This window comes from Muntiacus reevesi, chromosome 5 (genome assembly GCF_963930625.1).
Source record: "Muntiacus reevesi chromosome 5, mMunRee1.1, whole genome shotgun sequence".
In the NCBI taxonomy this organism is placed as follows: domain Eukaryota; kingdom Metazoa; phylum Chordata; class Mammalia; order Artiodactyla; family Cervidae; genus Muntiacus; species Muntiacus reevesi.
In genome coordinates this window covers 21,252,023-21,277,066 of record NC_089253.1, presented here as the reverse complement: position 1 = coordinate 21,277,066, position 25,044 = coordinate 21,252,023, and the positions used below count along the sequence as shown (strand labels likewise).

General features: G+C 40.0%; 1 protein-coding gene across 3 annotated transcripts in view; it reads left to right on the top strand.

The window, feature by feature from the left end:
• The window catches only part of GAS2 (growth arrest specific 2), a 169,541-nt gene extending 148,489 nt beyond the window's left edge, over positions 1-21,052 (top strand). For 2 of the 3 annotated variants that reach the window (XM_065937225.1, XM_065937226.1), the window contains exon 8: positions 18,745-21,051. In XM_065937225.1, coding sequence (XP_065793297.1) covers positions 18,745-18,963 — 219 coding nt within the window. In that variant the 3' untranslated portion in view covers positions 18,964-21,051. Of the gene's footprint in view, positions 1-18,744 lie in introns of all 3 variants that reach the window. The other variant, XM_065937228.1, reaches the window with a different exon arrangement.
• Positions 21,053-25,044: the final 3,992 nt, after the last annotated feature.

Here is a 25,044-nt window from a genome sequence, read left to right as displayed (position 1 = left end):
GATTCTCCAGGCAAGAATACTGGAGTGGGGTGCCATTCCTTCTCCAGGGGATCCTCCCAATCCAGGGATCGAACCCGGGTCTCTTACAGCTCCTGTATTGCCAGGCGGGTTCTTTACCCCTGAGTCACCGGGAAGTCCCTATATATTGGTGAGATCGGTGCATATTTTTCTTCTCTGCTCTTGAATAGTTTAAATAGCATGAAAAACTGAAAGGAAGAGCAATGCCTCTGTGTCTCTGTGCCTCCGAGAAGGTTTGGGAGATAGTGAGGGTCACAGGCAAGGAAAAGTGAACTGAACGTTGCTCGGTCGTGTCTGACTCTTATGCCACTCCATGGACTGTCCATGGAATTCTCCAGGCCAGAAGACTGGAGTGGGTAGCCTTTCCCTTCTCCAGGGGATCTTCCCAACCCAGGGATCAAACCCAGGTCTCCCACATTGCAAGCAGATTCTTTACCAGCTGAGCCACCAGGGAAGCCCAAGAATACTGGAGTGGGTAGCCTATTCCTTCTCCAGGGGATCTTCCTGACCCAGGAATTGAACCAGGGTATCCTGCATTGTAGGCAGATTCTTTACCAACTGAGCTATCAGGGAAGCCAGTAGGCAAGGCAGTGACTGGCATCTTACCAGAGTGGAGGGAGAAGCAGGAAGGATCAGGGATCATGATCTTGGAGAGAAATCTTCTGGAAGAGAAATGCTAAGGCTTATAAATGTAGACTTATAATAGCTCTAGAGTCAGCAGGAACAGGAGAGTTTACAACAAACTATAGGGAAACAATGCAAATGCCAGAGCTTTTCCTTCCTGAGTTCACATCACCATCTTATCTGAGAATTTTATGATGATGTTGTTTAATGTTGGGAGAAATCCAAATATGAATAATATGAAAATAATTTTTAAAGGACCATTGGAGAATCAAATGAAATGGTGGTGCAAAGGATTTTGTAAGTGAAAAAGTCCTAATGAAATGTTAGTAAACATTTGCAATTAGGTAGCCAGGTTGGACCTCAACTCTGAATTGTCTTCCATTACCTAGTACTCCTGAAGTATGTCAAAAGGGAAAATAAATCACAATTAAATGTGTAGTGGTTTCAGGTAAAACTGCATCTGCTTATAGTGAAGTATATGAGCCTGTCAGCGAGTTTGCAAAAGTATAAAGGTTTCATGACATTAAAATAATGTGTGGATATTTTTCCTATGTTGGTGTTCTGGAAATTCTATGTTTCCCTTTTTGTTTTTGTTTCCTAAGTAGCAGAACTGAGGATTTTAAATGAAATTTTAATTTTTGTGAACACAGACACACACACATATATATGGTCAATAAAATGGTGCTGAAAGAGTTATGACAGAAAACAGCAAAACTGCCCCATCCCTCTTCAGCCTTTCCACTCTTTTCTTCCCCTGAGTTCTCTCTAGATGCAACTAGCTTTACCTCTGGAAGCTATTTCTTCTTTCGTTTGTCTCCAAATTTCTAAACTAGGTAATTAAGCTGTTCTTCCTTAGTTTTTAAATGTTAGACATTTTCTGTGGTCTACCCATAAACACCAAGGTAGCAAGAGTGAGAAGACGGTGATTTAGCAACTTTCTGTTCCCCTTAACCCCACTTCACACATCTTCCTTTCCTCTTATTTGCTGGGATGATACCACACCGATGGTCAAATCAGTACTCTATTAGGTATTTGCTTTGTAACTGTCACATAAATACTGTAGTGGGTCGCAATTACTTTGCTTTTTCATAACCATTTTTATTTTGCTTGAGGTTGATAGTGTCTTATTTTTTGGCCTAAGTATAATTAAAAACCCCTATCTGATCCCTTGAGAGAACTGGGAAGCCCATCACCATGATGTCACAGGCAGACACTCCAGTTCACCTACTGGTTTCTTTCTGGTCCCTCCATGTGTATCCTCCAACTGCAGGTCAGCCTCACAGCATCATCTGAGACATTTTAAAAACTTGTTTTGATGTTGGGTTTCCTGTTTCCTACATCACACATCTTCTGAGGATTACTTTCTTGTTTTCTTAGTGCACATCCTGAGAAAAATGCAATCATTCATTCATCCAGTGTATATTTAATCAACATATACCCTGAAACCTGCAGTGTTCTGGGAGTTGAGGCTATATCAGAACAAAGCAGAGGACCCCTGGCTTCCTTGAGGACCTCATATTCCTGTGAGTGTGTGTGTGTGTGTGTGTGTGTGTGTGTGTGTGTGTGTGTGTGTGTGTAGGGTCACCAGATCAATTACAGGATGCTCAGTTTCATTTGAATTTCAGATAAACAACAATACCTTTTAGTATGAATATGTGCTAAACATTGCAGGGGATGTACTTAGATTGAGTGGTTGCTCATTTGAAATTCAGACTTAACTGGGTGTCCTGTATTTTTATGTTGATAAATCTAGCAATCCTAGTTGAGATGGGTCCAATAGACAGAATAAATATGTAAGTTCTAGAGCTTGCTATAAAGTGACAAATGTCCTGCTGGGGCAGGAAAGGAAAACTAGGTCAAAGTAAGGCAAGCTGGGAGTGCTGAGGGTAGAGACTGCAGGAGTTTTTATTTTTATTTGGACTTTTTTGATTTTTTAGTATCTTGGCCCAATTTATTTATTTACTTTTTACTTTGGCCTTGTGTCATGTGGGATCTTTGTCCCCTGACCAGGGATCCAACCTGCATCCCCCTGGAGTGAAAGCACAGTCTTTAGCACCAAAAACATTTTTTTTCCCATTTATTTTTATTAGTTGGAGGCTAATTACCTTACAATATTGTAGTGGTTTTTGTCATACATTGACATGAATCAGCCATGGATTTACATGTATTCCCCATCCCGATCCCCCCTCCCACCTCCCTCTCTACTTGATTCCTCTGGGTATATGCAAAACAGAAAAAGAGACACAGATGTACAGAACAGAATTTTGGACTCTGTGGGAGAAGGCGAGGGTGGGATGTTTCGAGAGAACAGCATCGAAACATGTATATTATCTCGGGTGAAACAGATCACCAGCCCAGGCTGGATGCATGAGACAAGTGCTCGGGCCTGGTGCACTGGGAAGACCCAAAAACATTTTGTATTGAGGTGTAGCCAACAATATTGTGATGGTTCAGTTGAATAGCAAAGGGACTCAGCCGTATGTATACATGTACCCATTCTCCCCCAAACTCCCCTCCCATCCAGACTACCACATAAAATTGAGCAGAGTTCCCCGTGCTATGCAGTAGGACCTCGTTGGTTATCCATTTTAAATACAGTCGTGTGTTCATGTCCATCCCAGACTCCCCAGTTATCCCTTCCCCTTAAGAGTAATTGGCTTCCCTGGTGGCTCAGATGGTAAGGGATCTGCCTGCGATCCAGGAGACCCGAGTTCAATCCCCGAAGATCCCCTGGAGAAGGAGATGGCAACCTGCTCCAGGATTCTTGCCTGAGAAATCCCATGGACAGAGGAACCTGGGGAGGTAGTCTGTGGGGTCGCAAAGAGCTGGACACGACTGAGCAACTCACACTTTCACTTTAATTGCTTTTCACTGAGAGTGACACAGGGCAGGCTCATCGAGCAGATGAGAGATTAGCAAGGTCATAGAGGGGCAGAGCTAGCCCTCCAGTTGTCTAGTTCCTCTGCCAGGAGGAACACTAAGTCAAGAGTGTGCCTGGAGAGGCCTGGAGTGTCCGAGAAATAGCAAGGATGCCGGAGTGGCTGCCTCATAGCGTGTGAAGGGTCCACTGGTATCACATGCAGTCGGAGCGGTAACAGGAGTCTGGGTCACGCAGGAACTTGGAGGCCTTTGGAAGGACTCTGTAGTGGGTTCCCGGTAAAATGAGGAGCCACACAGGGTTTTGAGTGGAGGTGTGGCCTGAGGTGACTTCTGTTTGAATAAGATCCCTCTAGTTTCTCTGCTGAGAATGTACCGACAGGCGGAACAGGAGCAGGAAGAGCAGTTGGAAGGTTATTGCAGCGATCCAGGTGAGATGAGGGAAACTTGGGATGAGGGAGGCGGCAGCGGCGATGCTGAGAACAGATTGGATTCAGATTCGGGATGGATTTTTCCTCCCACATTTTATTGTGAAAAAAAATTGAAGCAATACAGAAAAGTCTTACCCATCGAACTGCCATCTGGTTCTACAATGAAATCTTTGCTGGATTGCCTTTATCGTCTATCTGTCCATCTCTCCATCCTGTGCCTGAGTCATCCCCTAGTCATTTCTGATTCAGTTCCTACAAAGATGAACCTTCAGTCTCCTGCTGTGATGGTGTGGTCATTGGTACCAGGGGAATAGTCACAGCATAGCACATCTGGCATGGGATGCAGTAAATCTGGGATCAGTTGAGTTCAGTCGCTCAGTCATGTCTGACTCTTTGCGACCCCTTGAACGGCAGCACACCAGGCCTCCCTGTCCATCACCAACTCCCGGAGTTTACTCAAACTCATGCCCATTGAGTCGGTGATGCCATCCAACCATCTCATCCTCAGTCATCCCCTTCTCCTCCCACCTTCAATCTTTCCCAGCATCAGGGTCTTTTCAGATGAGTTAGTTCTTCACATCAGGTGGCTAAAGTATTGGAGTTTCAGCTTCAGCATCAGTTCTTCCAATGAATATTCAGGACTGATTTCCTTTAGGATGGATTGGTTGGATCTCCTTGCTGTCCAAGGGACTCTCAAGAGTCTTCTCCAACACCACAGTTCAAAAGTGTCAGTTCTTAACTGATCCTTATACTGATTTTCAGTCAATTATCCCCTTTCTTTTAGCTACATTTCTTTCCTTACCTGCTGGAAGTGCCTGATGATTTTAAAACCTGAGTTTAAAGGCATAATCTGACTTGCTTTTTTATGTCAGCTATCACTTCAGGTTTTTAGTTTCAGCTCTCTCCACCTTTAGTCAGTTATGACTCACTTACCTTTTTTCTATCTTCTAAAACTGTCTTTGACCCTTCTTGTCTTCTGTTACATCCTTTCGATGTTCTTTGCCTTGGTGGCTTCAAAACATTTTTATATCTGCCTTTCATTTCAATGGGGCTTTTAGAGAAAGGAGACTTGTGTTTTCAAGTATTTTGTCAACATAAAAGATCTGAATGTATTTAGTAATACTTTGTTTTCTGTTTTAATGGATCTACCAAAATACTGAAGATACATTAAAACCAGTGACAAAGTAGTAACTTTTCCAGCGTCTAGATTCCAGACACTGTTGTTACTTTTCAGGACCTGGAGGTCATCAGGTTGGAAACCAGTGGTGTACATCGTTGTCAGCAAATGTTAACCTTTGGCTCTCCCAGCACTGATTCTAGTCTGTTGGCTTTTGGTAAAGGTGTTTAGAAGAGAGAATGCGAGTTCAGACTGAGTCAACATGACCCCATTTGATTAATGGAAGGGCTGGGTTTTCATTGCCTCTTGGAGCCCACGTCCCCTTCCTGGATAGTTGTTGCATCCTTTGGGTGGATGAAGTCTAGTTTCAGTTGGAGACATCCCAGCTACAAATCCTCCCTCTAGACAACTGTGCATTTCCAGCGCCAGCATTTTCCAGCTCATTGCTTTCACTGTGCTGAGTGTCCTATTAAATATTTATCATAACTTTGCCTTCCATGTCTGAAATGGTGCCACAGACTGGTAATTAGATTGCAGCTAAGGATTCTCAGTTTCATTCGGTGCAGAAGTGGGCAAATGGAGACCTTACATAATGAGGAGATGGGAACTGACAGGCAGTTGGCTGTAGGTGCGCCTACACATATTTCCTGACATATGCAGAGGGGACTTTTTGCCAGTTGATCATTGCATTCATCGGCTAGTTGCTCTTCTCCCGTTTGCTTCTAGAAAGAAGTTACTGAGAGTCATTTGTCCATATTGAGTCTGAGGATTAAGCTTTTTACCCCTCCAGAAGGAAACTACAGAAGTAGGCCAAAGGTTTTTTTTCTGGCCAGCCTTAAGAGCCGGAGGGTTTTGGATTCAAGGCCCTGTTCACGCTGGATGATTGGCTCTTACCATTTAGGACACTGCAGCAGTTCACCCTTCAAGTAAGGGCTTGGGGATTATATTCCCCCTGGTATATGTTATTACTGAAGACAAAACAATCACAAAACTGGGGATCAGAAGACTAGGTCTGTGTTCTTGTACCCACCTAACCTCTCTGAAAGTGAAAACGTTAGTCTCAGTTGTGTCCGACTCTTTGTGACCCCGTAGTCTGTCCAGGGGATTCTCCAGGCAAGAACACTGGAGTGGGTTGCCATTCCCATCTCCAGGGGATCTTCCTGACTCGGGGATCAAACCTGGGTCTCTTGCATTGCAGGGAGATTTTTTACCATCTGAGCTACCAGGGGAGAAACTTTCTGCATTTGTGCAATGGAAACAGTAATATTAACCTCTCAAACCACTGGGCAGGTGTGATAACAAAACAAAATGATTTAAGTGAAAGTATTTTGCAAGCTGTCAGAGGTCTCTGCTCTGCAGTTTACTTTCAGAGTTCAGGCCCAGGACAAAGCCCTAAGTAGATAGTGTGCCTGAGTTTCAGTACTTTTCTATGGGTTAAACAATCAGGTTCAATTTGAAATAAATTCTTCCAAGCATGTATTAAGTTCCTTATTCTGTTCTGGGTCTTGATATGATCATGAATGGAGACATTATAAATTGGCAGCAGCTATTCCTAAAGAAAAGAGGTATTGTCCAAGGGAAGAGTCTAGATAAGAACCCAGACAACCGTGACTCCTGGTGAAGCACCTTTCGGGGGTATAGTTTAGTGGTAATGAGTATTGCCTTTGAGGTCAGAGAAACCCAAGTTCAAATCTAAACTTTGTCACTTTCTAGCTAAGTGACTTTGAGCAATTCACTTGACTTTTCTGAGCTATCATTTTCTCATTTGTAAATATCAATAATAATCCAAGATGCTTAGAGCAGCTCCAAGAACTAACTGAAATAAAATCCATAAGTTTATCATCACCATCATCATCATCATCATCACTATAACAGTATTATTCTTTTGATAATAATTATAATAATAGCAGGTTGCCATTGAGTATCACGCGTCAGGCAATGTGGCTGCATGCTTACATACATTAATATATTTATCCAAATCACTCTAAAGTATAATCATTTCACTGATGAGAAACTGAAGCAGAGAGAGATTAAGTAATGTCTTAGGGTTGTACGGCTAGTTAGTGGTACCATACCTAGGCAGTCTGGTAAAGACGAAACAGAGTTTCTGCTCTAGTGACTGTTGTTCAGATCTCAAGTGTTTTCTAAGAAAATGGCATAATAAACCAAGGGACGACTAGGTAGGTAAAAATGAGACAATAAATATGAAAAATGCTTTGTAATCAATAAAGAGATAATTCCAGAAGCTCATTGATTGGGTAGTATTTAACCATTTCTAATTTCAAATAGCCAGAGAAGTTGAGATGAACCCCCAACCTTTGACAAAAAGGAGGCTTCACATGTCACCTGTGGTTAAGAAAGCCTCTGTTGCCCTATTCATAGGTAACGTCATCACTTATCTTGAAGATGGAGGTTTCGACATTTCAACATGACACACCAGGGATTGCACACCTGCCGTTTCACTCCTCCAGGTGTCGGTACCTCAGGCAGAGAACTGAATTCCCAGTTGCCCAATTTTCAGCATATGCCATTTCAGGAGAATATTAGATGAAGACAGAGTCTGTTGTCCTATAAATTAATTTAACACTCTTTCTCTGGAGAGCAAATGACTGCATTCTAAAAACAATATTTTCACTCAAGTTATGATGGCTTGTAAAAACATACCATGAACAGGGTTGACAAGGACGTTTAGGAAGCACATAATGTCCCAGGAAGCCAAACTGATCTAAATTCAGGAGGGTTGTCTCCTCTCCTCAGTTGGCATCAGAGATGGTTGCCTCTTAAAAGGATGGCTCAGATGGAGAGCAGTTCACAGATTGGGCAAAAATACGAGCCTGTCTGGTCAGTTGATTAGGGAAGGGCTTAATGAGAGTGACTCCAAACACGTAGGCATTGAAAGAGAAAGAGGAGGGGGTGAAAATTGTATCAAGCAGTTTGTTACTGTAGTGAAAAATATTTTAAAAACTATGCATTCCCAGTGTTATGAGAACTTGTGAAGGGAGACAATGAAGAGAGTCATATACTTCCGGATTCATTCAGGACACTTCCTTCTTCTCTCCATCTTTCCCTTTGTGCTTTCTCTCCTGTTCATTGCTCTATTGACTCTCAACACAATATCCCCTTTTCAAATATGACCCCTGTTAGCCAACCAGGACCTACTGTAGAGCACACGGAGCTCTCCTTAATGTTACGTGGCAGCCTGGATGGGAGGGACGTTTGGGGGAGAATGGATGCATGGATATGTGTGGCTAAGTCACTTTACTGTCCACCCCAAACCATCACAGCATGCTTAATCACCTATTTATTGTTGTTCAGCTGCTCAGTTGTGTCCAGCTCTTTGCGACCCCATGGACCGCAGCACGCCACGCTTCCCTGTCCTTCACTGTCTCCCGAGTTTCCTCAGTTCATGCCCACTGGGTCAGTGATGCCACCAACCATCTCTATGTGTGCATGCTAAAGTCACTTCTGTCGTGTCCACCTCTTTGCAACCCAGTGGACATTAGCCCTCCAGGCTCCTCTGTCCATGGGGTTCTCCCGGCAAGAATACTGGAGAGGGTTGCCATGCCCTCCTCCAGGGGATCTTCCCCACCCAGGGATCAAACCCAGGTCTCTTACATCTCCTGCATTGGCAGGCAGGTTCTTTATCACTAACACTACCTCGGAAGCCCAACCATCTCTATATCCCAGTATAAAATAAAAAGTTTAAATAATAATAGCAACTAATAATTTGGGAAAAATAAAAGGGTTAAAGAATATGTAAAAAAAAAATATGATCCCTGTTAAAGCTTCATACTCTTACCCCAAATCTGTCTCAAAGGAATTCTCTAAGCAATATTTGATGTGGATTATCATTCACAACCTGTTTTTTTTTTTTTTTTTTACTCTTTCTGTTAAAGACAAAGCATTTTGTCTTATCTTTTTTCTAATCTTTCCATGAATAACTCTTGTCTTTTACATATTACATATGATAATAGTTGCCATATATACAAAGCTGACAGCTTCCCTGGTGGCTCAGACTGTAAAGAATCTGCCTGCAATGCAGGAGACCCCCATTTAATCCCTGGGTCAGGAAGATCCCTGGAGAAGGAAATGGCAACCCACTCCAGTATTCTTGCTTGGAGAATTCCACAAACAGAGGAGCCTGGCTGGCTACAGTCCATGGGGCCGCAAAGAGTTGGACACGACTGAGCGACTGATCAGAAAGCTAAATAGGATGTGATCCTTTAGGGTGGTCAGAAAGAAGGTCAAGAAATAAGACAATAAAGTATTCTAGGTACTTTGCTTGAGATCTGTGCAAGAAAATCTCAAGATCCAAAGAAGCTAATCTAAAGGTCAAACAATGCAAAAATATTCCATAAAGGCAGCAACACCTGGGTGGAGCATTAGCAAGTGTTAACATTGTTCATTCATCCACTTAACAAGCATTTTTTGAGTGTCCTTTGTGTACTTTCCACTGTCCTAGGTCCTCAGCGTATAAAATTTAGCAAGGAATAAACTTGTCTGGCACTCAACAAATATTTGTTGAATGGTCAACTGAAGAGACCTACTTTGATTCTCCTGGTGAATCCGGAACAATCCTCTACATGTAGAAACGCATGAACCTTTCAGGGTATTCTGAGGAGTTCAGAATAATTGCTGGGTGAATAATTTGGAGGGTGGTTATGGGCACAGAAAAATAGCGCCCTAGTATAGCTGCAGGGTTGTGCAGTGTACAACCTGCACAACAGTATGTGATCGTGCAGGCATGGTGAGAAAGAAGGTGGGAAGAAGAGTAACAGCAGGACTCTAAAGTGCTTGGTGACTCAGGCCGGCTGTTCTCCTGGGGGCAGGAGAGGGACAGAGGTAAGGGAGGCAGGTATCAGACTCATTCACAAATTGTCTCTTCAAATTACGTGTAGTTCTACCCATCCTAGATATGCAAGATTCTGTTGCGGCCCTACACACACAAACACACTCGCCCAGGCCTGCTCGTACACTCACACTTGCTTTCCCAGAATTGTTCCCACAGCCTTTTGCGATGATGAGAATGAGTCGTATTCCTCAGGGGGACTGGAACTGAACATAGCGAGAAACGCTGGAGACAGTACAGAATCACCCACAGGTCCTTGGCAGGGCAGGAGCGTGGCCGGATTTTCCTCCTGGACTGGAGGGTGAATGGGTGAAGTGTGAGCGATGGTGAGGGTGTCGCGCTGGAACGCTTTCACATCCTCCAGGTCTAAGGACACTGGTAATTCAGACACAGACACTCTTGCTTCCCTGGGTCTTCAAGGTCATGGACACAAGGCTCAGATCAGAATGAAAGAGAGATGTTGGTATTTCCCCCATGAGGTGGTGACACCTGAAGCATTTCACAGGAATGGTGATTTAGGACAGAAGTGAACACACAATCAGATCTCTGCTGGTGAATTTATGAAATAAAGCTATCACATAGGACATAAAGCATTTAACTTTGAACTCTGCTTACCTAAAAGACATTTTCTGTTAGTTCTTTTTGTTGATGGTGTTTTGCTTGTTTTTGGTTTGTGTGATATAACAGCTGTATGTAGCCCAGTCACCCTAAACACAAATACATTACCAATAAATCCACAATATTTTCTGACTGTTTTATGGGGCCATTTTTTTTCATTTAGTAAAACATATGATTTTCTGTGGTCCATACATAAATATCAACTGTGCCTTGTCAACAAAAAGTGAGTTGATGTAATTGTTTTTAATAACTAATTAATGTCCCCAAGAAGAAGAAATATACATCCTTTTTCTTGCTTTATGTTCTTAATAACTACACATGACTCCAGTCTGTTGCTCCAATAATTAGAAAGGAAAATAATTTTCCTGAAGTCCTGTTATCACACATCATAAGAACCAGACCACTAGACCCCATGCCGTGAACTCAAGATTTGTAGGAAGCTTTTGATTAATCATTTCTACAATGTTTGAATTTTCCATTATGTTGTAAGTTGATATAGGAGAATTAACTTACTTCCTTTCAACCCATTTTTTTTTTCTCTTTAAGTATCTGGATGAGCTACAGAAATTGTTGTTTATGGGATAATTTGTTACCTTACTGTTAGGAAAGTAAGATTGAAAGATGGTACTAGAAAGTGGGCTGTAGGTTAACATATCAGAGTCTAACAGGATGTGCACTGAATCCAGTAAGTCAAAAGACTTATCTGAGAGTGTTATAAACCACTGCTGGGTCAATATATTAAGTGATTCTCCCACCTTTAAAGATTGGATTCATTTTTAGAATATTAATTTTTGGAAGAATAGATTGGGAGTAATGGAGATGTGATTTCTAGCCTGGCTCTCAGGAATCACCTGTGTGACCCTCACTCTGCCAATTGGTACATCTGTGAACTGAGACCATTGCCAGTGACCTCAATGTCTTTTATCCTCCTTATTTCAGGAAGGTATAATTGTAGATTACCTGGCACAGAGTAGGTGCTGTAATACTGTGACTCTTTGTCATCTAAGAAAAAGTTTCCCTTTCGCTGGCACATGGCCAGAGGCCTCCTAAGAAAATGATACATAATTAAACATTGTAGGAGGACAAAGGCACAAAGCAAGATGTCCTTGATAAGAACAGGCGATCTTTTTCTCATTAGTGGAAAAAATTATTTAAAATACAAAAACATAACTTTGAGGCCTACTGATTATTTTCCCTGGGCAAGGTATGTATGTCACTCATAGACATCAAAAACTAAAATGTTTTACAATTACCCAGCTCTGCTTATAAAACTTTATTAAGGCCTTTGGGAAAATGTGGAGACAAGATTTTTGTTGTTTTGTTCTTTTACCCTTCAGCATTGAGAGATGTTGCTAAGTTGGTAATGAATCATCTTACCTTTGTTAGAATCAAGGGCACAGTGAGGAATGAGGCTGATGGTAGAAAACAGCAACGTTAGAATAGGCCTAGTATGCAAAAAAGACTGCTTTGCAACATGCAGTAGTTGCATGTTGGAGGATACTTGTAGCAGCTCTATTTTTCTTTACTCAAGAGAAATGCAGTAACAGACAACTAGGCTGAATATTCAATCCACACGTACATTGGCACTGTTAATCAAAAGGATTTATCTTTTGGAATGGAGAATGCAAAACTGTTCAACATTATGAAGCATCAGAAATAAAGGAGCTGTAATATGTACATTGAACAGAGAATCAAAGCCCAGTTCTTCTTATGCAAATAAATACATATCTATAAATATATTTTATCCTATTACCTGTACTTGACACATATTTATTTCTTAGGGCCACTACAGGCTAATTTTCTGAAATTAAATGCAATATTTATTTAGAGTTTATTAGAACAAAACTATAAATCATATTAAGTGAGCACTTAATCCACTTAAGCAACTTATAACTATTTCTGGCACTGATAGTTCCTTGCTTGTGCTAAATTAGTGATTTGGAAGTCACTAAGCAGATTGAAAATGCAAATCTAGACACTTTACAGAGTAAGTGGATTGTGGATATGGTATAACAGATAAAAGTGTTCTTGTTCCAGTGTTGCCACTGATTTGTGATCTTGCATGAGTATCAGTTCTTCTAAGAGCATCAGTTTTACTAACTGTAAAGTGGCAGTAATACTGATAATGATATCTTATGTTAGACATGGTAAGTAGTATGGAAGGACACATGAAAAGTAGTACTATATGATTACCGTATTGACACTGCTCTGAGCTCACATCTGTGAGAGTCCAAACATGGGAAATATATCATACATCATCACTGTTTTCAGGGAGCTCATGTATTGTTGAAAGGGACATACAGGTGAATGAGCAATTACAATTTGGTAGAATGAACAAAGCAATGAGATCATGTGTAAACTAAACAGGACACATCATAAGGAAGGATTCCCTTATCAATGAAGGAGACGATCATGGAATATTTTTCAGATGGAGGCAATGTTTGAATTGGGGGGTTGTTTGTGGCCCCAGTAGGCAGGGAACTGAATGTTTTTGGTATCTGACTGGGAACAGAGACTGTTCACATTACCACCCCTATGAGCAAAGACTTGCAGGGTCTTCTAGATGAAGGAAGAGGACAAGAAAGGACATTCCACAGAAAGGAATTTCACATTTCAGGGCAAATGGGCAAAATCGTGAAAGAAAGAGTAGGTAATCTGGGAATACAGAACTACAAGTTTTGTGGGTCCCAAAGCTTTGGCAAGGGATGAGGCCTGGCAGGAGTGGTTGTGGAAAGTAGTATATACAAATAAAGGGATTCTGCTGACAGGAGACGGGGAGGTAGTGAAAGTATTTGGGTCAGAGATAACCAAACTTGAATTTTTGGAATTCCCTCTGTGGTAGTTGACTAAACAGAATGGACACAGCTAGGCTGGAGGCAGTAAGAGCTCTATACTTGACCGGAGAAGAGATGAGGCGCTGAATTAGGCAGAAACGATGGTGGCAAAGATCCTGAGAAACATTTAGGGAGAAATGAATGCTTTCAGTATCTGACTGGGTAGAGAGAATGCTCATGTCACCAATCCTATGAGAAAAGACTTGTGTGGTCTTCTAGTGGAAGGAAAAGGACAAGCTGCCTTTGCATCTGGAAGTTCCAGGAAAAAGCAAGGGCTCAAGTTATAGTTTGGAAAACAAAAAATACCTGTTAGTGGGACTTCCCTGCTGGTCCAGTGGTTAAGACCCCATGCCTCCAATGCTGGGAGTGTGGGTTCAATTCCTGACTGGGGACCTAAGATCCCACATGCTTCATGGCCAATAAATAAATAAATAGTCCCTACTGCTGGTTCTGAGGCTCTTAAAAAAAGTAGAAGGCAGTGAAAACCATGAGGTTGCACATAGAGAATTAGACTGAGAAAAGCAGTAGAGAAAAGACAGAAAGCTTCAGAATCTTTTGGAAGAGCAGAACTTAAAAATAGGCAGAAGGAAGCAGAGGATGATCCCTCAAGCAGGTAGCAGGAGATTCAGGAGAGTCTTATCATAGAGAGTAAAAGAGTAGAGAATTTCAAGGAAGGAGTGTCAATACTGGCAGATACCTTACTTGAATGGTCAATAAAAACAGGATTAAAGACCATCCATTGGATTTGATAATTCTAGAGGCCGTCAGGTTTTCTTTCTCATGCAGTCAGTTAAACAGAAGCAAGTCTACTGTTGGTTGGGCAGTAAATAGGAAATTAGAAGTTAAGACACTGAGTGTAAACTTAACTGTCAGGAAGCTCAGATGTAAGGAGAAGGTATGAGAGGAAAGTAGACTGGGATGGAAAAGAAGAGCTTTCTTTGTACACGAGTGGAAAGGGCTTGGTTACATTTATTTCCTGAAGTGTAAGGACCATCATAAAACAAAGTGGAGACAAGAGGGAGAAGATGTTTGATGTAGCCGGGTTCTTCATGAATGGTAATGTGAATTCGGACAGAGAGGACTTGACCTTGGACCAAAGGACTTTTTTCTGTGACTTCGGAAAGGCAGGGGAAAGGATGAATGTAGACTGGAGTGAATTAGTCCTTGGAGATACTAAGAGAGAGGAAGCCATGTCTGACAAAGATGGAGTCACGGTAGGCTAATGAGGATGAAATATGTAGTGTGTTTAAGAATAATAGAGAGGAATAAAAAATGAAACTGACCAAAACAAAAAAGATCAATTATTTGTAATTGGTCTGATATCACTAATCTCCGAGGTGAAAAGAATTCTTCCAGCAGAGCTCAGCAGCTTAACCCTGATTTAGGAAGATTATACACTTAATCCAAGGTTGGAGTTTTATATAGTTTTATACTATAAGGAAAAGGAAGACTTGAGAGTAATTTGGTTTCTAGCAGGTTAATTTGTTTTTAGGTTAAACAATAATAAATTTGTTTCTGGACATCAGGTGGGCATTCATTTCTTTTTTCTTTTTTTCCTTTTCTTGAGACTGACCATGTTCTTTTTTTTTTTTTTATGCATTCACAAAAATCTTTATTTTCTTTTCATTTTTTAAAAAATGTGAAGTATAGTTAATTTAAAATGCTGTGTTAGTTTTAGGTGTACAGCTAAGTGATTGTCATCCATATATATCCTTTTCAAATTTTTTTCTATTATAGGGTATTCAGTTCAGTTCATAATTAGCCTCCAACTAATAAAAATAAATGGAAAAAAATTAAATAAAATAATCTTGTTGGGAAGAAAAAAAATAAAAATGTGAAGTATATTTAATTTAAAATGCTATGTTAGTTTTAGGTGTACAACTAAGTGATTGTTATCCATATATATCCTTTCAAATATTTTCCATTAGAGGGTATTCAGCTCAGTTCAGTGGCTCAGTCGTGTCTGACTCTGTGACCCCATGGACTGCAGCACACCAGGTCTCCCTGTCCATCACCAACTCCGAGTTTACTCAAATTCATGTCCAATGAGTCAGTGATGCCATCCAACCATTTCATCCTCTGTTGCCCCCTTCTCCTGCTGTCAATCTTTTTTTTTTTTTTTAAATATTATTTTATTAGTTGGAGGCCAATCACTTCACAACATTTCAGTGGGTTTTGTCATACATTGACATGAATCAGCCATAGAGTTACACGTATTCCCCATCCCGATCCCCCATCCCACCTCCCTCTCCACCCGACTCCTCAGGGTCCTCCCAGTGCACCAGGCCCGAGCACTTGTCTCATGTATCCCACCTGGGCTGGTGGTCTGTTTCACCATAGATAATATACATGCTGTTCTTTCAAAACATCCCACCCTCACGTTCTCCTCCAGAGTTCAAAAGTCTGTTCTGTACTTCTGTGTCTCTTTTTCTGTTTTGCATATAGGGTTATCGCTACCATCTATCTAAATTCCGTATATATGTGTTAGTATACTGTAATGTTCTTTATCTTTCTGGCTTACTTCACTCTGTATAATGGGCTCCAGTTTCATCCATCTCATTAGAACTGATTCAAATGAATTCTTTTTAACGGCTGAGTAATATTCCATGGTGTATATGTACCACAGCTTCCTTATCCATTCATCTGCTGATGGGCATCTAGGTTGCTTCCATGTCCTGGCTATTATAAACAGTGCTGCGATGAACATTGGGGTGCATGTGTCTCTTTCAGATCTGGATTCCTCAGTGTGTATGCCCAGAAGTGGTATTGCTGGGTCATATGGCAGTTCTATTTCCAGTTTTTTAAGAAATCTCCACACTGTTCTCCATGACCATGTTCTAAGAAAAGGCACAGGATTCAAATCTCTATAATCAGGCTATAAACACCTATAGCTCTGTTATCTTCATCCCATGATTAAAACTTGCCCAGTTTGACCACTGACTTTCTTTAGCAAAATGTAGGTTGCTGATTAGCCATAGGAAGAGTATGGAAGACGAGGTGGGCAGAAATTTAATTCTTGTGTTATTCATATTCAGAATGACTCTGTCTCATGTTGGATCCACTTTCTATGATCCTATGGCTTCATGAAAGAACTGGCAAGCAGTTTGTCCCAAAGATCATATACTCCAGGCTGAAAAGCATTTCTGTCACTATTTTCCAGAATTCACTGATAGTTTAAAACTTCTTCTGACTGATTGTTTCTTTCTGGTGAAACAGACTGCTGAGAGTCAAGTGAATTTGGGCATTCTGCCAGGGGCACTCATGCCAATGATGTTTAGAGGTAATTTGCAAGGGTAGGAGGTGCCAGGACTTCAACAATAAGCAAAAGCAGCTCTGTTGGAACAACCAGAGAAAGGGTCAAAGTGCTATTTTGAAACTGGCCTTTTCAGTTTTTCTCTCAGTAACTCCAAGTTTTAAAAACAGGAAGTAGAGACATACCCAGGAACTTGTGAAATGAAAATAGGCCAGTAAAATTACAAATGCCCTGATGGATTTTATAAGGAGGAACCCTTGTGGGAAGAGCACTAGACTAGGAGTCAGGAAATCATATTCAAAGATCTGGGTCTCACTGTCTTCATCGTACATGACAGGAACATGGTACCACTGGCGGGACCTGGGAGGCACCATAAGTCAAGTGAAAGTCACTCAGACGTGTCCAACTCTTTGGGACCCCATGGACTATAGCCTGCCAGGCTCCTTTGTCCATGGAATTATCCAGACAAGAATACCGGAGTGGGTAGCCTTTCCCTTCTCCAGGGGATCTTCCCAACCCAGGATCAAACCCAGGTCTCCCGCATTGCAGTTGGATTCTTTATTGTCTGAGCCACCAGGGAAGCCTGACCTGGAAAACTGCTTCCCAACCCCCCCCCCCCCAAACCTATATCCCCTTCCCAAGATTATACTGCTACTGTTCATAATATTTTGGGCAGGAGACAAGTCAGCAGGGTCTTTGGTGAACATGTGGTACTTCCCATTATTCTTACCAAGAACAAACCTTTGGCTCACTGTGCCAAACCTCCATAACTCAGACATGTTTTTACTAGACAGAAATAGCCACATATGTTTCACCTTTTCAGTCTGTAGTCTTGTTAACCTGGAGCTCTAAATGGTTCATGCACCTGAAAGTAAGATTTTTGTTTGTTTATGTTTTGAAGAGGAATTCTATGGTAATTAGGAAGAATGAGAAAAAGACAAACATAACTATTTGGCCACTTCATAATATCTTTCCTCAAAAGCCTCCGACAGTGGGTGACTGGGGAAGATTTCAGTTTTTCTGAATGCATGTTCAATTCCATTTTCCATTGAGTATCTGTGGGATCATTAACATTATATTCCAAAAATACATATAACAAGGATTGACTATACAGCATAGAGAACTATGTTCAATATATTAAACTATAATGGAATAGAATTGGAAAATATATATATATATGTATAATCAAATAACTATGAAATGTATGCATATATATTTATCTGTGTATATATATGTATATTTGTGCATACGTGTGTGCTCAGTCACTCAGTTGTGTGATTCTTTGCGACCCTATGGACTGTAGCCCACCAGGCTCCTCCGTGGGATTTCCCAGGCAAGAATACTGGAGTGGGTTGCCATTTCCTCCTCCAGGGATCTTCCTGACCCAGGGATCCAACCCATGTCTCCTACATCTCCTGCACTGGCAGATGAATTCTTTACCACGGAGCCACCCAGGAACCCATATATATCTGTAAATATACACACATACATTTACATATATAAATATATACATATATGTATAGATCTTGGAGAAGGCAATGGCAACCCACTCCAGAATTCTTGCCTGGAGAATCCCATGGTCAGCCCAGCCTGGCGAGCTACAGTCCATGAGATTGCAGAGAGTCAGACACGACTGAGCGACTCACACACACACATGTATATATCTGTATTCTTTATTCCAATTCTATATTCTATATATTTCACAGCAGGCATTTCCATGGTCTTTTAGGTCCTGGTTCAGAGGGGAAAACCAAGTGGGGGGAAAGGAGCTATCTGAGGCAGCAAGCTGGAAATGGGACAATGAGGAGGCTCTGATGCAGCCTCGGGTGTCAGCAAGGAGCTTCTATAATCACAGAACCAACAGGGGATTGTACCTACTGATTCCCACAGCAGGGCAAAGCTGCAACCCAGGGATGCGAACCGTGCATGATCCACTTGCATGGAAAAGACAAAGCTTCTCTCATAAACTCTATGCTGATTCAGACACGGCACAAGAAGTGGAAGAACAATGGGGGCTTGAAAAACAAAACAGAAAACAGTAACAACGCTAGGGCTGGAAGCTGATTTGAGATACTGCAGGAATTCTCAGAATTTCACTCATTCACTCTCTTTTCATTCCTCAGATGCTGCACAACAAGCATGTTATGGTCCGCGTGGGAGGAGGATGGGAAACTTTTGCAGGGTATTTGTTGAAACATGACCCCTGCCGGATGCTGCAGATATCCCGTGTGGATGGCAAGACATCCCCCGTCCAGAGCAAATCTCCAACCCTTAAGGACATGAATCCAGACAATTACCTGGTGGTCTCTGCCAGCTATAAGGCTAAGAAGGAAATTAAGTGAAACTAGGTGGTCACTACGAGGGGACTCTCCTAATGGCCTGTATCCACATCTCCAGTAGTCAGTTTAGTTCACATGCTCTACAAATTACTTTGGAAAAAGACAGAAAAATGTCATCATGCTGAAACACGCTCAAAGAGTAGCACTATTTATTTTGAATGCTTCTGTAGAAAATAACCCCTAAAAAGAAATTTTCAACTTAGATTTAAATTAGACAAATTGTAGGCAAATTATTATTTCTCAATATATGAACACAGTATTTAGAACACAATCGTAGCAGTACAATTCTAGCTAAAGATAAAAATTATTAGAAGAAAATAGGATTTACAGTAAAATCGACAGAAAGTGCCTGCCCGAAGTCTACAGAATAAAAGCACCCCATTTTTTTTTAATTACAATTGCAGGATTTTAAAGCTGATTTTTAAAAAGTGACAATTAGTGTGATGACGTGCTACTAAAAATATCCAACGGCACTCTAAAGTACAGAGTATTCATGACAGTAATCCTTTACTGGAAAGGCCACTTTAGAAAAGTTTACATTCACTTGGAAGATTGCCTTAAAGTTTATCTCTTAGCTCTGACCAAATATCAGGGGTACTTTTGGAAGTTTCCACAACACCCCTTAGAGAATGGCTTATGAGTTGTTTCACACAATCCTAGCCACGTGGCTGTGTTGAAACTGACTGTGTAATTCACACACGTAAGCTGACATACATTTATATTTTGACAGAATAACCTGTACAGTCAAACGTCCATTGACTTCATGTTATTTCAAAGCATTTTCTTATTAAAATGTATCTTTAGTTAACCCTCCTTTGCTGTGCTGTCTAGTAATTTTACTGCAGCTAATGATGTTACAGACTTATGTATACCCTTGTATATCTAGGACAGGGCTGTTTTGTACCATAAACAGCAAGATATTGTCCTCACTGATTCAAGAATTAAAAAGATAAATGTTGAAAAATTTCCCCTGTCTCTATTATCAATGCTTCATTCTGAAATAAAGATCATCTGCAAATAGCAACTTCCCCTGGGAATTACAGGAAACGTTTAATTATGGTTACTTAGTACTTCTTTACTTTGGGCAGCTGAGTGGTGGTCGTTCTTTGTTCTCTTAGCAGAAAGTGTAGATTTTATAAAGTCCTTTCAGTGCTGCCCTGTATAGGCAGAGCTAATTTGTCATTTCTTCATTTTTCAACAACAACAAAATCCACCTTTATTGCTTCAGAAAGCCAGGGAAGAAGTAGCTCTGTCACGAGTGATTTAATCAAAGCAGACACAACCTTTTAAAAACAGACTGTAAAGAATATGCTTGCAATGCAGGAGACCTGGGTTTGATCCCTGGATCGGGAAGACCTCCTGGAGAAGGGAACAGCTACCCACTCCAGTGTTCTTGCATGGAGAAGCCCATAGACACAGGAGCCTGGTGGGCTACAGTCCATGGGGTCGCAGAGAGTTGGCCACAACTGAGCATACAGACATGGTTAGATTGGGTCCACCTGAATAATCCAATATAATCTCCCCATTTTAATGTCTTTAACTGAGTCACATCTACAAAATACCTTTTGCTGTGTTATGTAACATAGTCCCAGATTCCAGGAATTAGGATAGGTCCCATCTTCTGGGGAAGGTGGATTCTTCTGTCTACACATCTACAATGGTCTTTTTAAGTGGAACCAAGAACATAGTCCCAACTGACTTTTGGGTCTAGTTGCTAGCTGAATGGCACTGAAAAAGAATCTGGAGAAATGAGACTATATTCAGAAGGAAATGACTAAGTGTACATGGCTCTTACTCATTGCCTTCTTAGTGAAAATCACTAGATCCTTTTATCAAAATTGTCTTGGCTATCATAAATCTTGCATTTTCCACATGAATTTTAGATCAATTCATTAATTTCTCTGAAAGAGCTTGCTGGGGTGTTTCATTTATTGATCAGTTTGAGAACACCATCTTGACAGAACTCTCATTCAATCCATGAACATGCAATGCTCTCACCATTCATGTATTTAAAAAAAAAATTCTCAGCAGTGTTTGTAGTTTTCTAATTCAGATCTTTTCGTTTTCTTTTTCCTAAGTATTTTTATCCTATGTGATGATATTGTATGATTTGCAATGTTTTAAGATTCAGATTGTTCATTGTTCTTGTATGCTAAATTGCTTCAGTCATGTCTGACTCTTTATGACCCTATGGACTGTAGCCCGCCAGGCTCCTCTGTCCATGGGATTCTCTAGGCAAGAATACTGGAGTGGGTTGCCAGCCCCTCCTCCAGGGGAATCTTCCCTACTCAGGGATCAAACCTGGTCTCATTATGTTTCCTGTATTGCAGCGAGTTCTTTACCACTAGCGCCACCTGGAAAGCCTCAAGATTATTCATTACTTGTATTATAAAGACAGAATTGACTTTTTCTATATAATGATTTGGACTTTTCTGGTAGCTCAGCTGGTAAAGAATCTGCCTGCAATGCAGGAGACCCTGGTTTGATTTCTGGGTCGGGAAGATCCCCTGGAGAAGGGATAGGCTACGCACTCCAGTATTCTTGGGCTTACCTGGTGGTTCAGGCAGTCAAGAATCTGCCTGCAATGCCGGAGACCTGGTTTCGATCCCTGGGTTTGGAAGATCCTCTGAAGGAGGGCCTGGCAACCCACTTCAGTATTCCTGCCTGGAGAATCCCCATGGACAGAGGAGCCTGGCGGGATACAGTCCATGGGGTTGCGAAATAAAACACAAGTGAAGTGACTCAGCACAGCACAGACTGGCCTGCACTTTGCTCCCCTGCTAAACACATTTGTTTCAAAGTCTGCTGTAAGTGCAAATTGATTGTGTCAGTGGCTTTGAGAAAATCAGAGAAAACTGTACCACAACTCAATCAACTTAAAGCAAATACACTTATCATGGGAATTTGAGATGCTTGCTTGGAGATGTCCAAGGAATAACCTTAAATATCAACTCAGATAGGCATGCATGTCTACCTACCTCTTACTGATCTGTTTATGCAGATATTATTTAAATCTAAAACCAACAAGAGTTACCTTTTCTTCTAAGGGTACAGCACAATTCTTATCAGCGAAAATAACTTGAATTGTTGGAGCAGAAAAGGAAAATTCATAGCTTATGGCCAATTCTTTTGAAGTACCAAAGATGATAGCTAGAACATTTACTTTTTAAGAAAATACTATATTTTATTATTAAAAATGCTGCTGCTAAGTTTATACATATGTATCCAGTCATATATATCTTCCATCTTTACTTAATGCAAAATAAAAAACAAAATCACAAAATAATAATCCAAGAAACCATTAAACTCTGCATGCCAGAGTGAAGTTCAAGAATAAAAATCTAGAAAAGATTTTTTAAAAACTTTTTTTCTCATTTTTCTCTCTTCTATAAATAGTAAGTATATTTTATTCTCATAGAACTCTATGAAGATTCTATAACTACTTTCCATGTAGAAATAAGATATCATTTAAGGTGTATTAAATTGCTTTTGGTCATAATCCTCTATAAAAGCTAAAGTTATTCATATAACAGGAACTCTTTTCCCTCCTTATCCAAATGCCACAAGACTTTGCATATTGCTAGCAGAATACTATTGGAAATACTAAACAAATACAGGAATTCACACTACAAACATACTGGGCCCATATTGTTGCCAAGCATCACTTTCTCTGTAATTTAAAGTCTGTTTGTCCTAGCTTAGGTGGGATAATAGATCCATAGCTTGCAGAGATGGCCTGACAGTAGCATTAAAAAATGATGAACACAAATCTTACCCATGACACCTCTTAGCTGCAGGTGTGTGGCTTCACTCTGTACAAAGTCGGGATTATACTTCATATATGTATATACACAGACTCACTATGAAGTTTATTATAGTATTTCTCTAAAAAACAGGAGACAAATAATAGCATTTCTTTTTTAGAGTATAGGAAAAGAAACATGCCAACCTATAAATGATTTAGGATAGAATAAAAATAAAAAAATTTGTTCAACAGAAACGGCCAAAGCCAGTTTTTGTATAGGAAAACATATATTTGTACCCTGTAAGCCAATATGGCATTCATAACAAAACCATCTGTGGGAAAAGTGTTAATTGCATTCCAAATACAATCAGTGGAACAAAAATATCACATACAGATGTTTTAAAAAAAAACATGCAGCATGTCAACACAGGGGCTGTGCGCTAATACACAACTTTTTGTCATCAGCCATAGTAATAGTTTGATGATTAGAATCAACAAGCAGTGGTTTAAGCACTTAGTATCTTAATGTGATAGTTATCAATACATATAAGCATTTTACTGTTTAGTTTTATTTATTTGGTTGGGGCATTTGGGTGACATATTGAGCATTATAATGCTTTCCTACTTAAATTATCAATTATGGGAAACTGGCTCTAAGCTAAGGTTTCATTAGAAACCTTATAACTTCATAACTTTAAGATTCCTTGAGAATGTGTGTATTTTTTTTTTAAAGTAGTCACTTACTGGTTTCCTATCAGGCATCCAGTCTCCCCTTTTGCTTCCCCTTCCTAACGCTATTCCTAACATCTGAGTATCACTCCTTAAGCCATGCAACCCATGATTGGGGATAGTTGATTAAACCCAAGGAGGCAGGCCATGGTTGACTGGAAGGGCATGTCCACTGTTACTAGAAGGCAGTTCACCAGCACAGCATTCTTGGTTCAATAGTAAATAAGCATGGTATTTGGATACAAACTGCTATTAGAAATAGGGCATTATCCCCAAGATGTACACCTTTTGTCTACACTAACCCAAACTATAAGCTGTAACGCTGATACAACTGTCTTTTCTATATTAAAACAGAAGGAAGGATGCACGCATTCTAGGAATGGTATACTCTGGTTCCATACCCATTCATCTATTAATGTTCTTTTCTCCTTTCTGCCTTGAAAAAAATTAATCATGTTCATAAAGTCAAGAATTTTATTTCTAAAATACAATCCAATGACTTCCCTATCCTTTCTGGAAAAATGTACCACCAATTCTCTAAAGGATGAAGAAAATTGAACCTGTCTATAACTACATATCTTGCCTGGATAATCACAGAATATTTCATTCCATAATTGAAGAAAGTGATTTTTCCAATTGAGGAGTCAAGAAATCTATGTTATAGTTTGAAGTCTTAAAATTAAAATACATCATATAACACAAGATTTGTGGGAGGGATAAGCGAGATAATAGTTCAGTTTCCTTTATGTAGATTAGTTGAGTTGGTCTCTTTAATTTACAATCCTTATTTCATTTAATACCTGAAAATTCTAATTTAGGGCTCAGACTGTGGCCCTGTCATCCAGAAGAGCAACCAAATTAAAAGATACAGTATTTCTTCTGTTTTAGCTTATTATATATCAAGAAACTCAAAAGAACAAAATTGCTATAGTAAATGTTACCAATGAACAAACATCTAAAAAGTTTATGGCAATGCATCACACAGAATTACCCTGCAATATTTTTATGTTTAAAGTAGACCTTTTTAAATACAATACTTACATATTTCTCTCATACATTCATACTGGCCTTGGCAATTTCACATCTGTAAAAATCTTATAAGCATTCTTTAATAAATAAAAAAGAATAAAAACACCTATAAAATTTGGACAAACATATTCGCACTAAGTATAACCCATCCATTCTTAGTTTAACTCATTCAATTCCTACAAAGAGCTTTATAGAGTTCAATCCAATACTGTATATTGTACATCGCTGCCCTCTGATGGCATCACTAACATATAATGTTAAATTCAGCAAGCAAAAAAAAAAAACTTTATTATAATGTAAAAGAGAGTATGTTAATTTTATAAGCTACAGAAATAGAAATTAGGAGATATTTTATGTTCTCTAGAAATAAATATTAATTTCTCAGTAAGTTATAAAAATGTACAGTGTTCCTTCATATAAGCCCTTCAAATGATATTTCATGATTTTCCCTGATGATCAGTTTAAAAGGCACTAAAGTCTACAAGTTTAAGCAAAAGTCTTCACATATAATGAAAAAATGAAATATAAGGTTAAGCGGCAAATTATAAAGCGCTAGATCATTTCATAAAGGAGGGAAAATA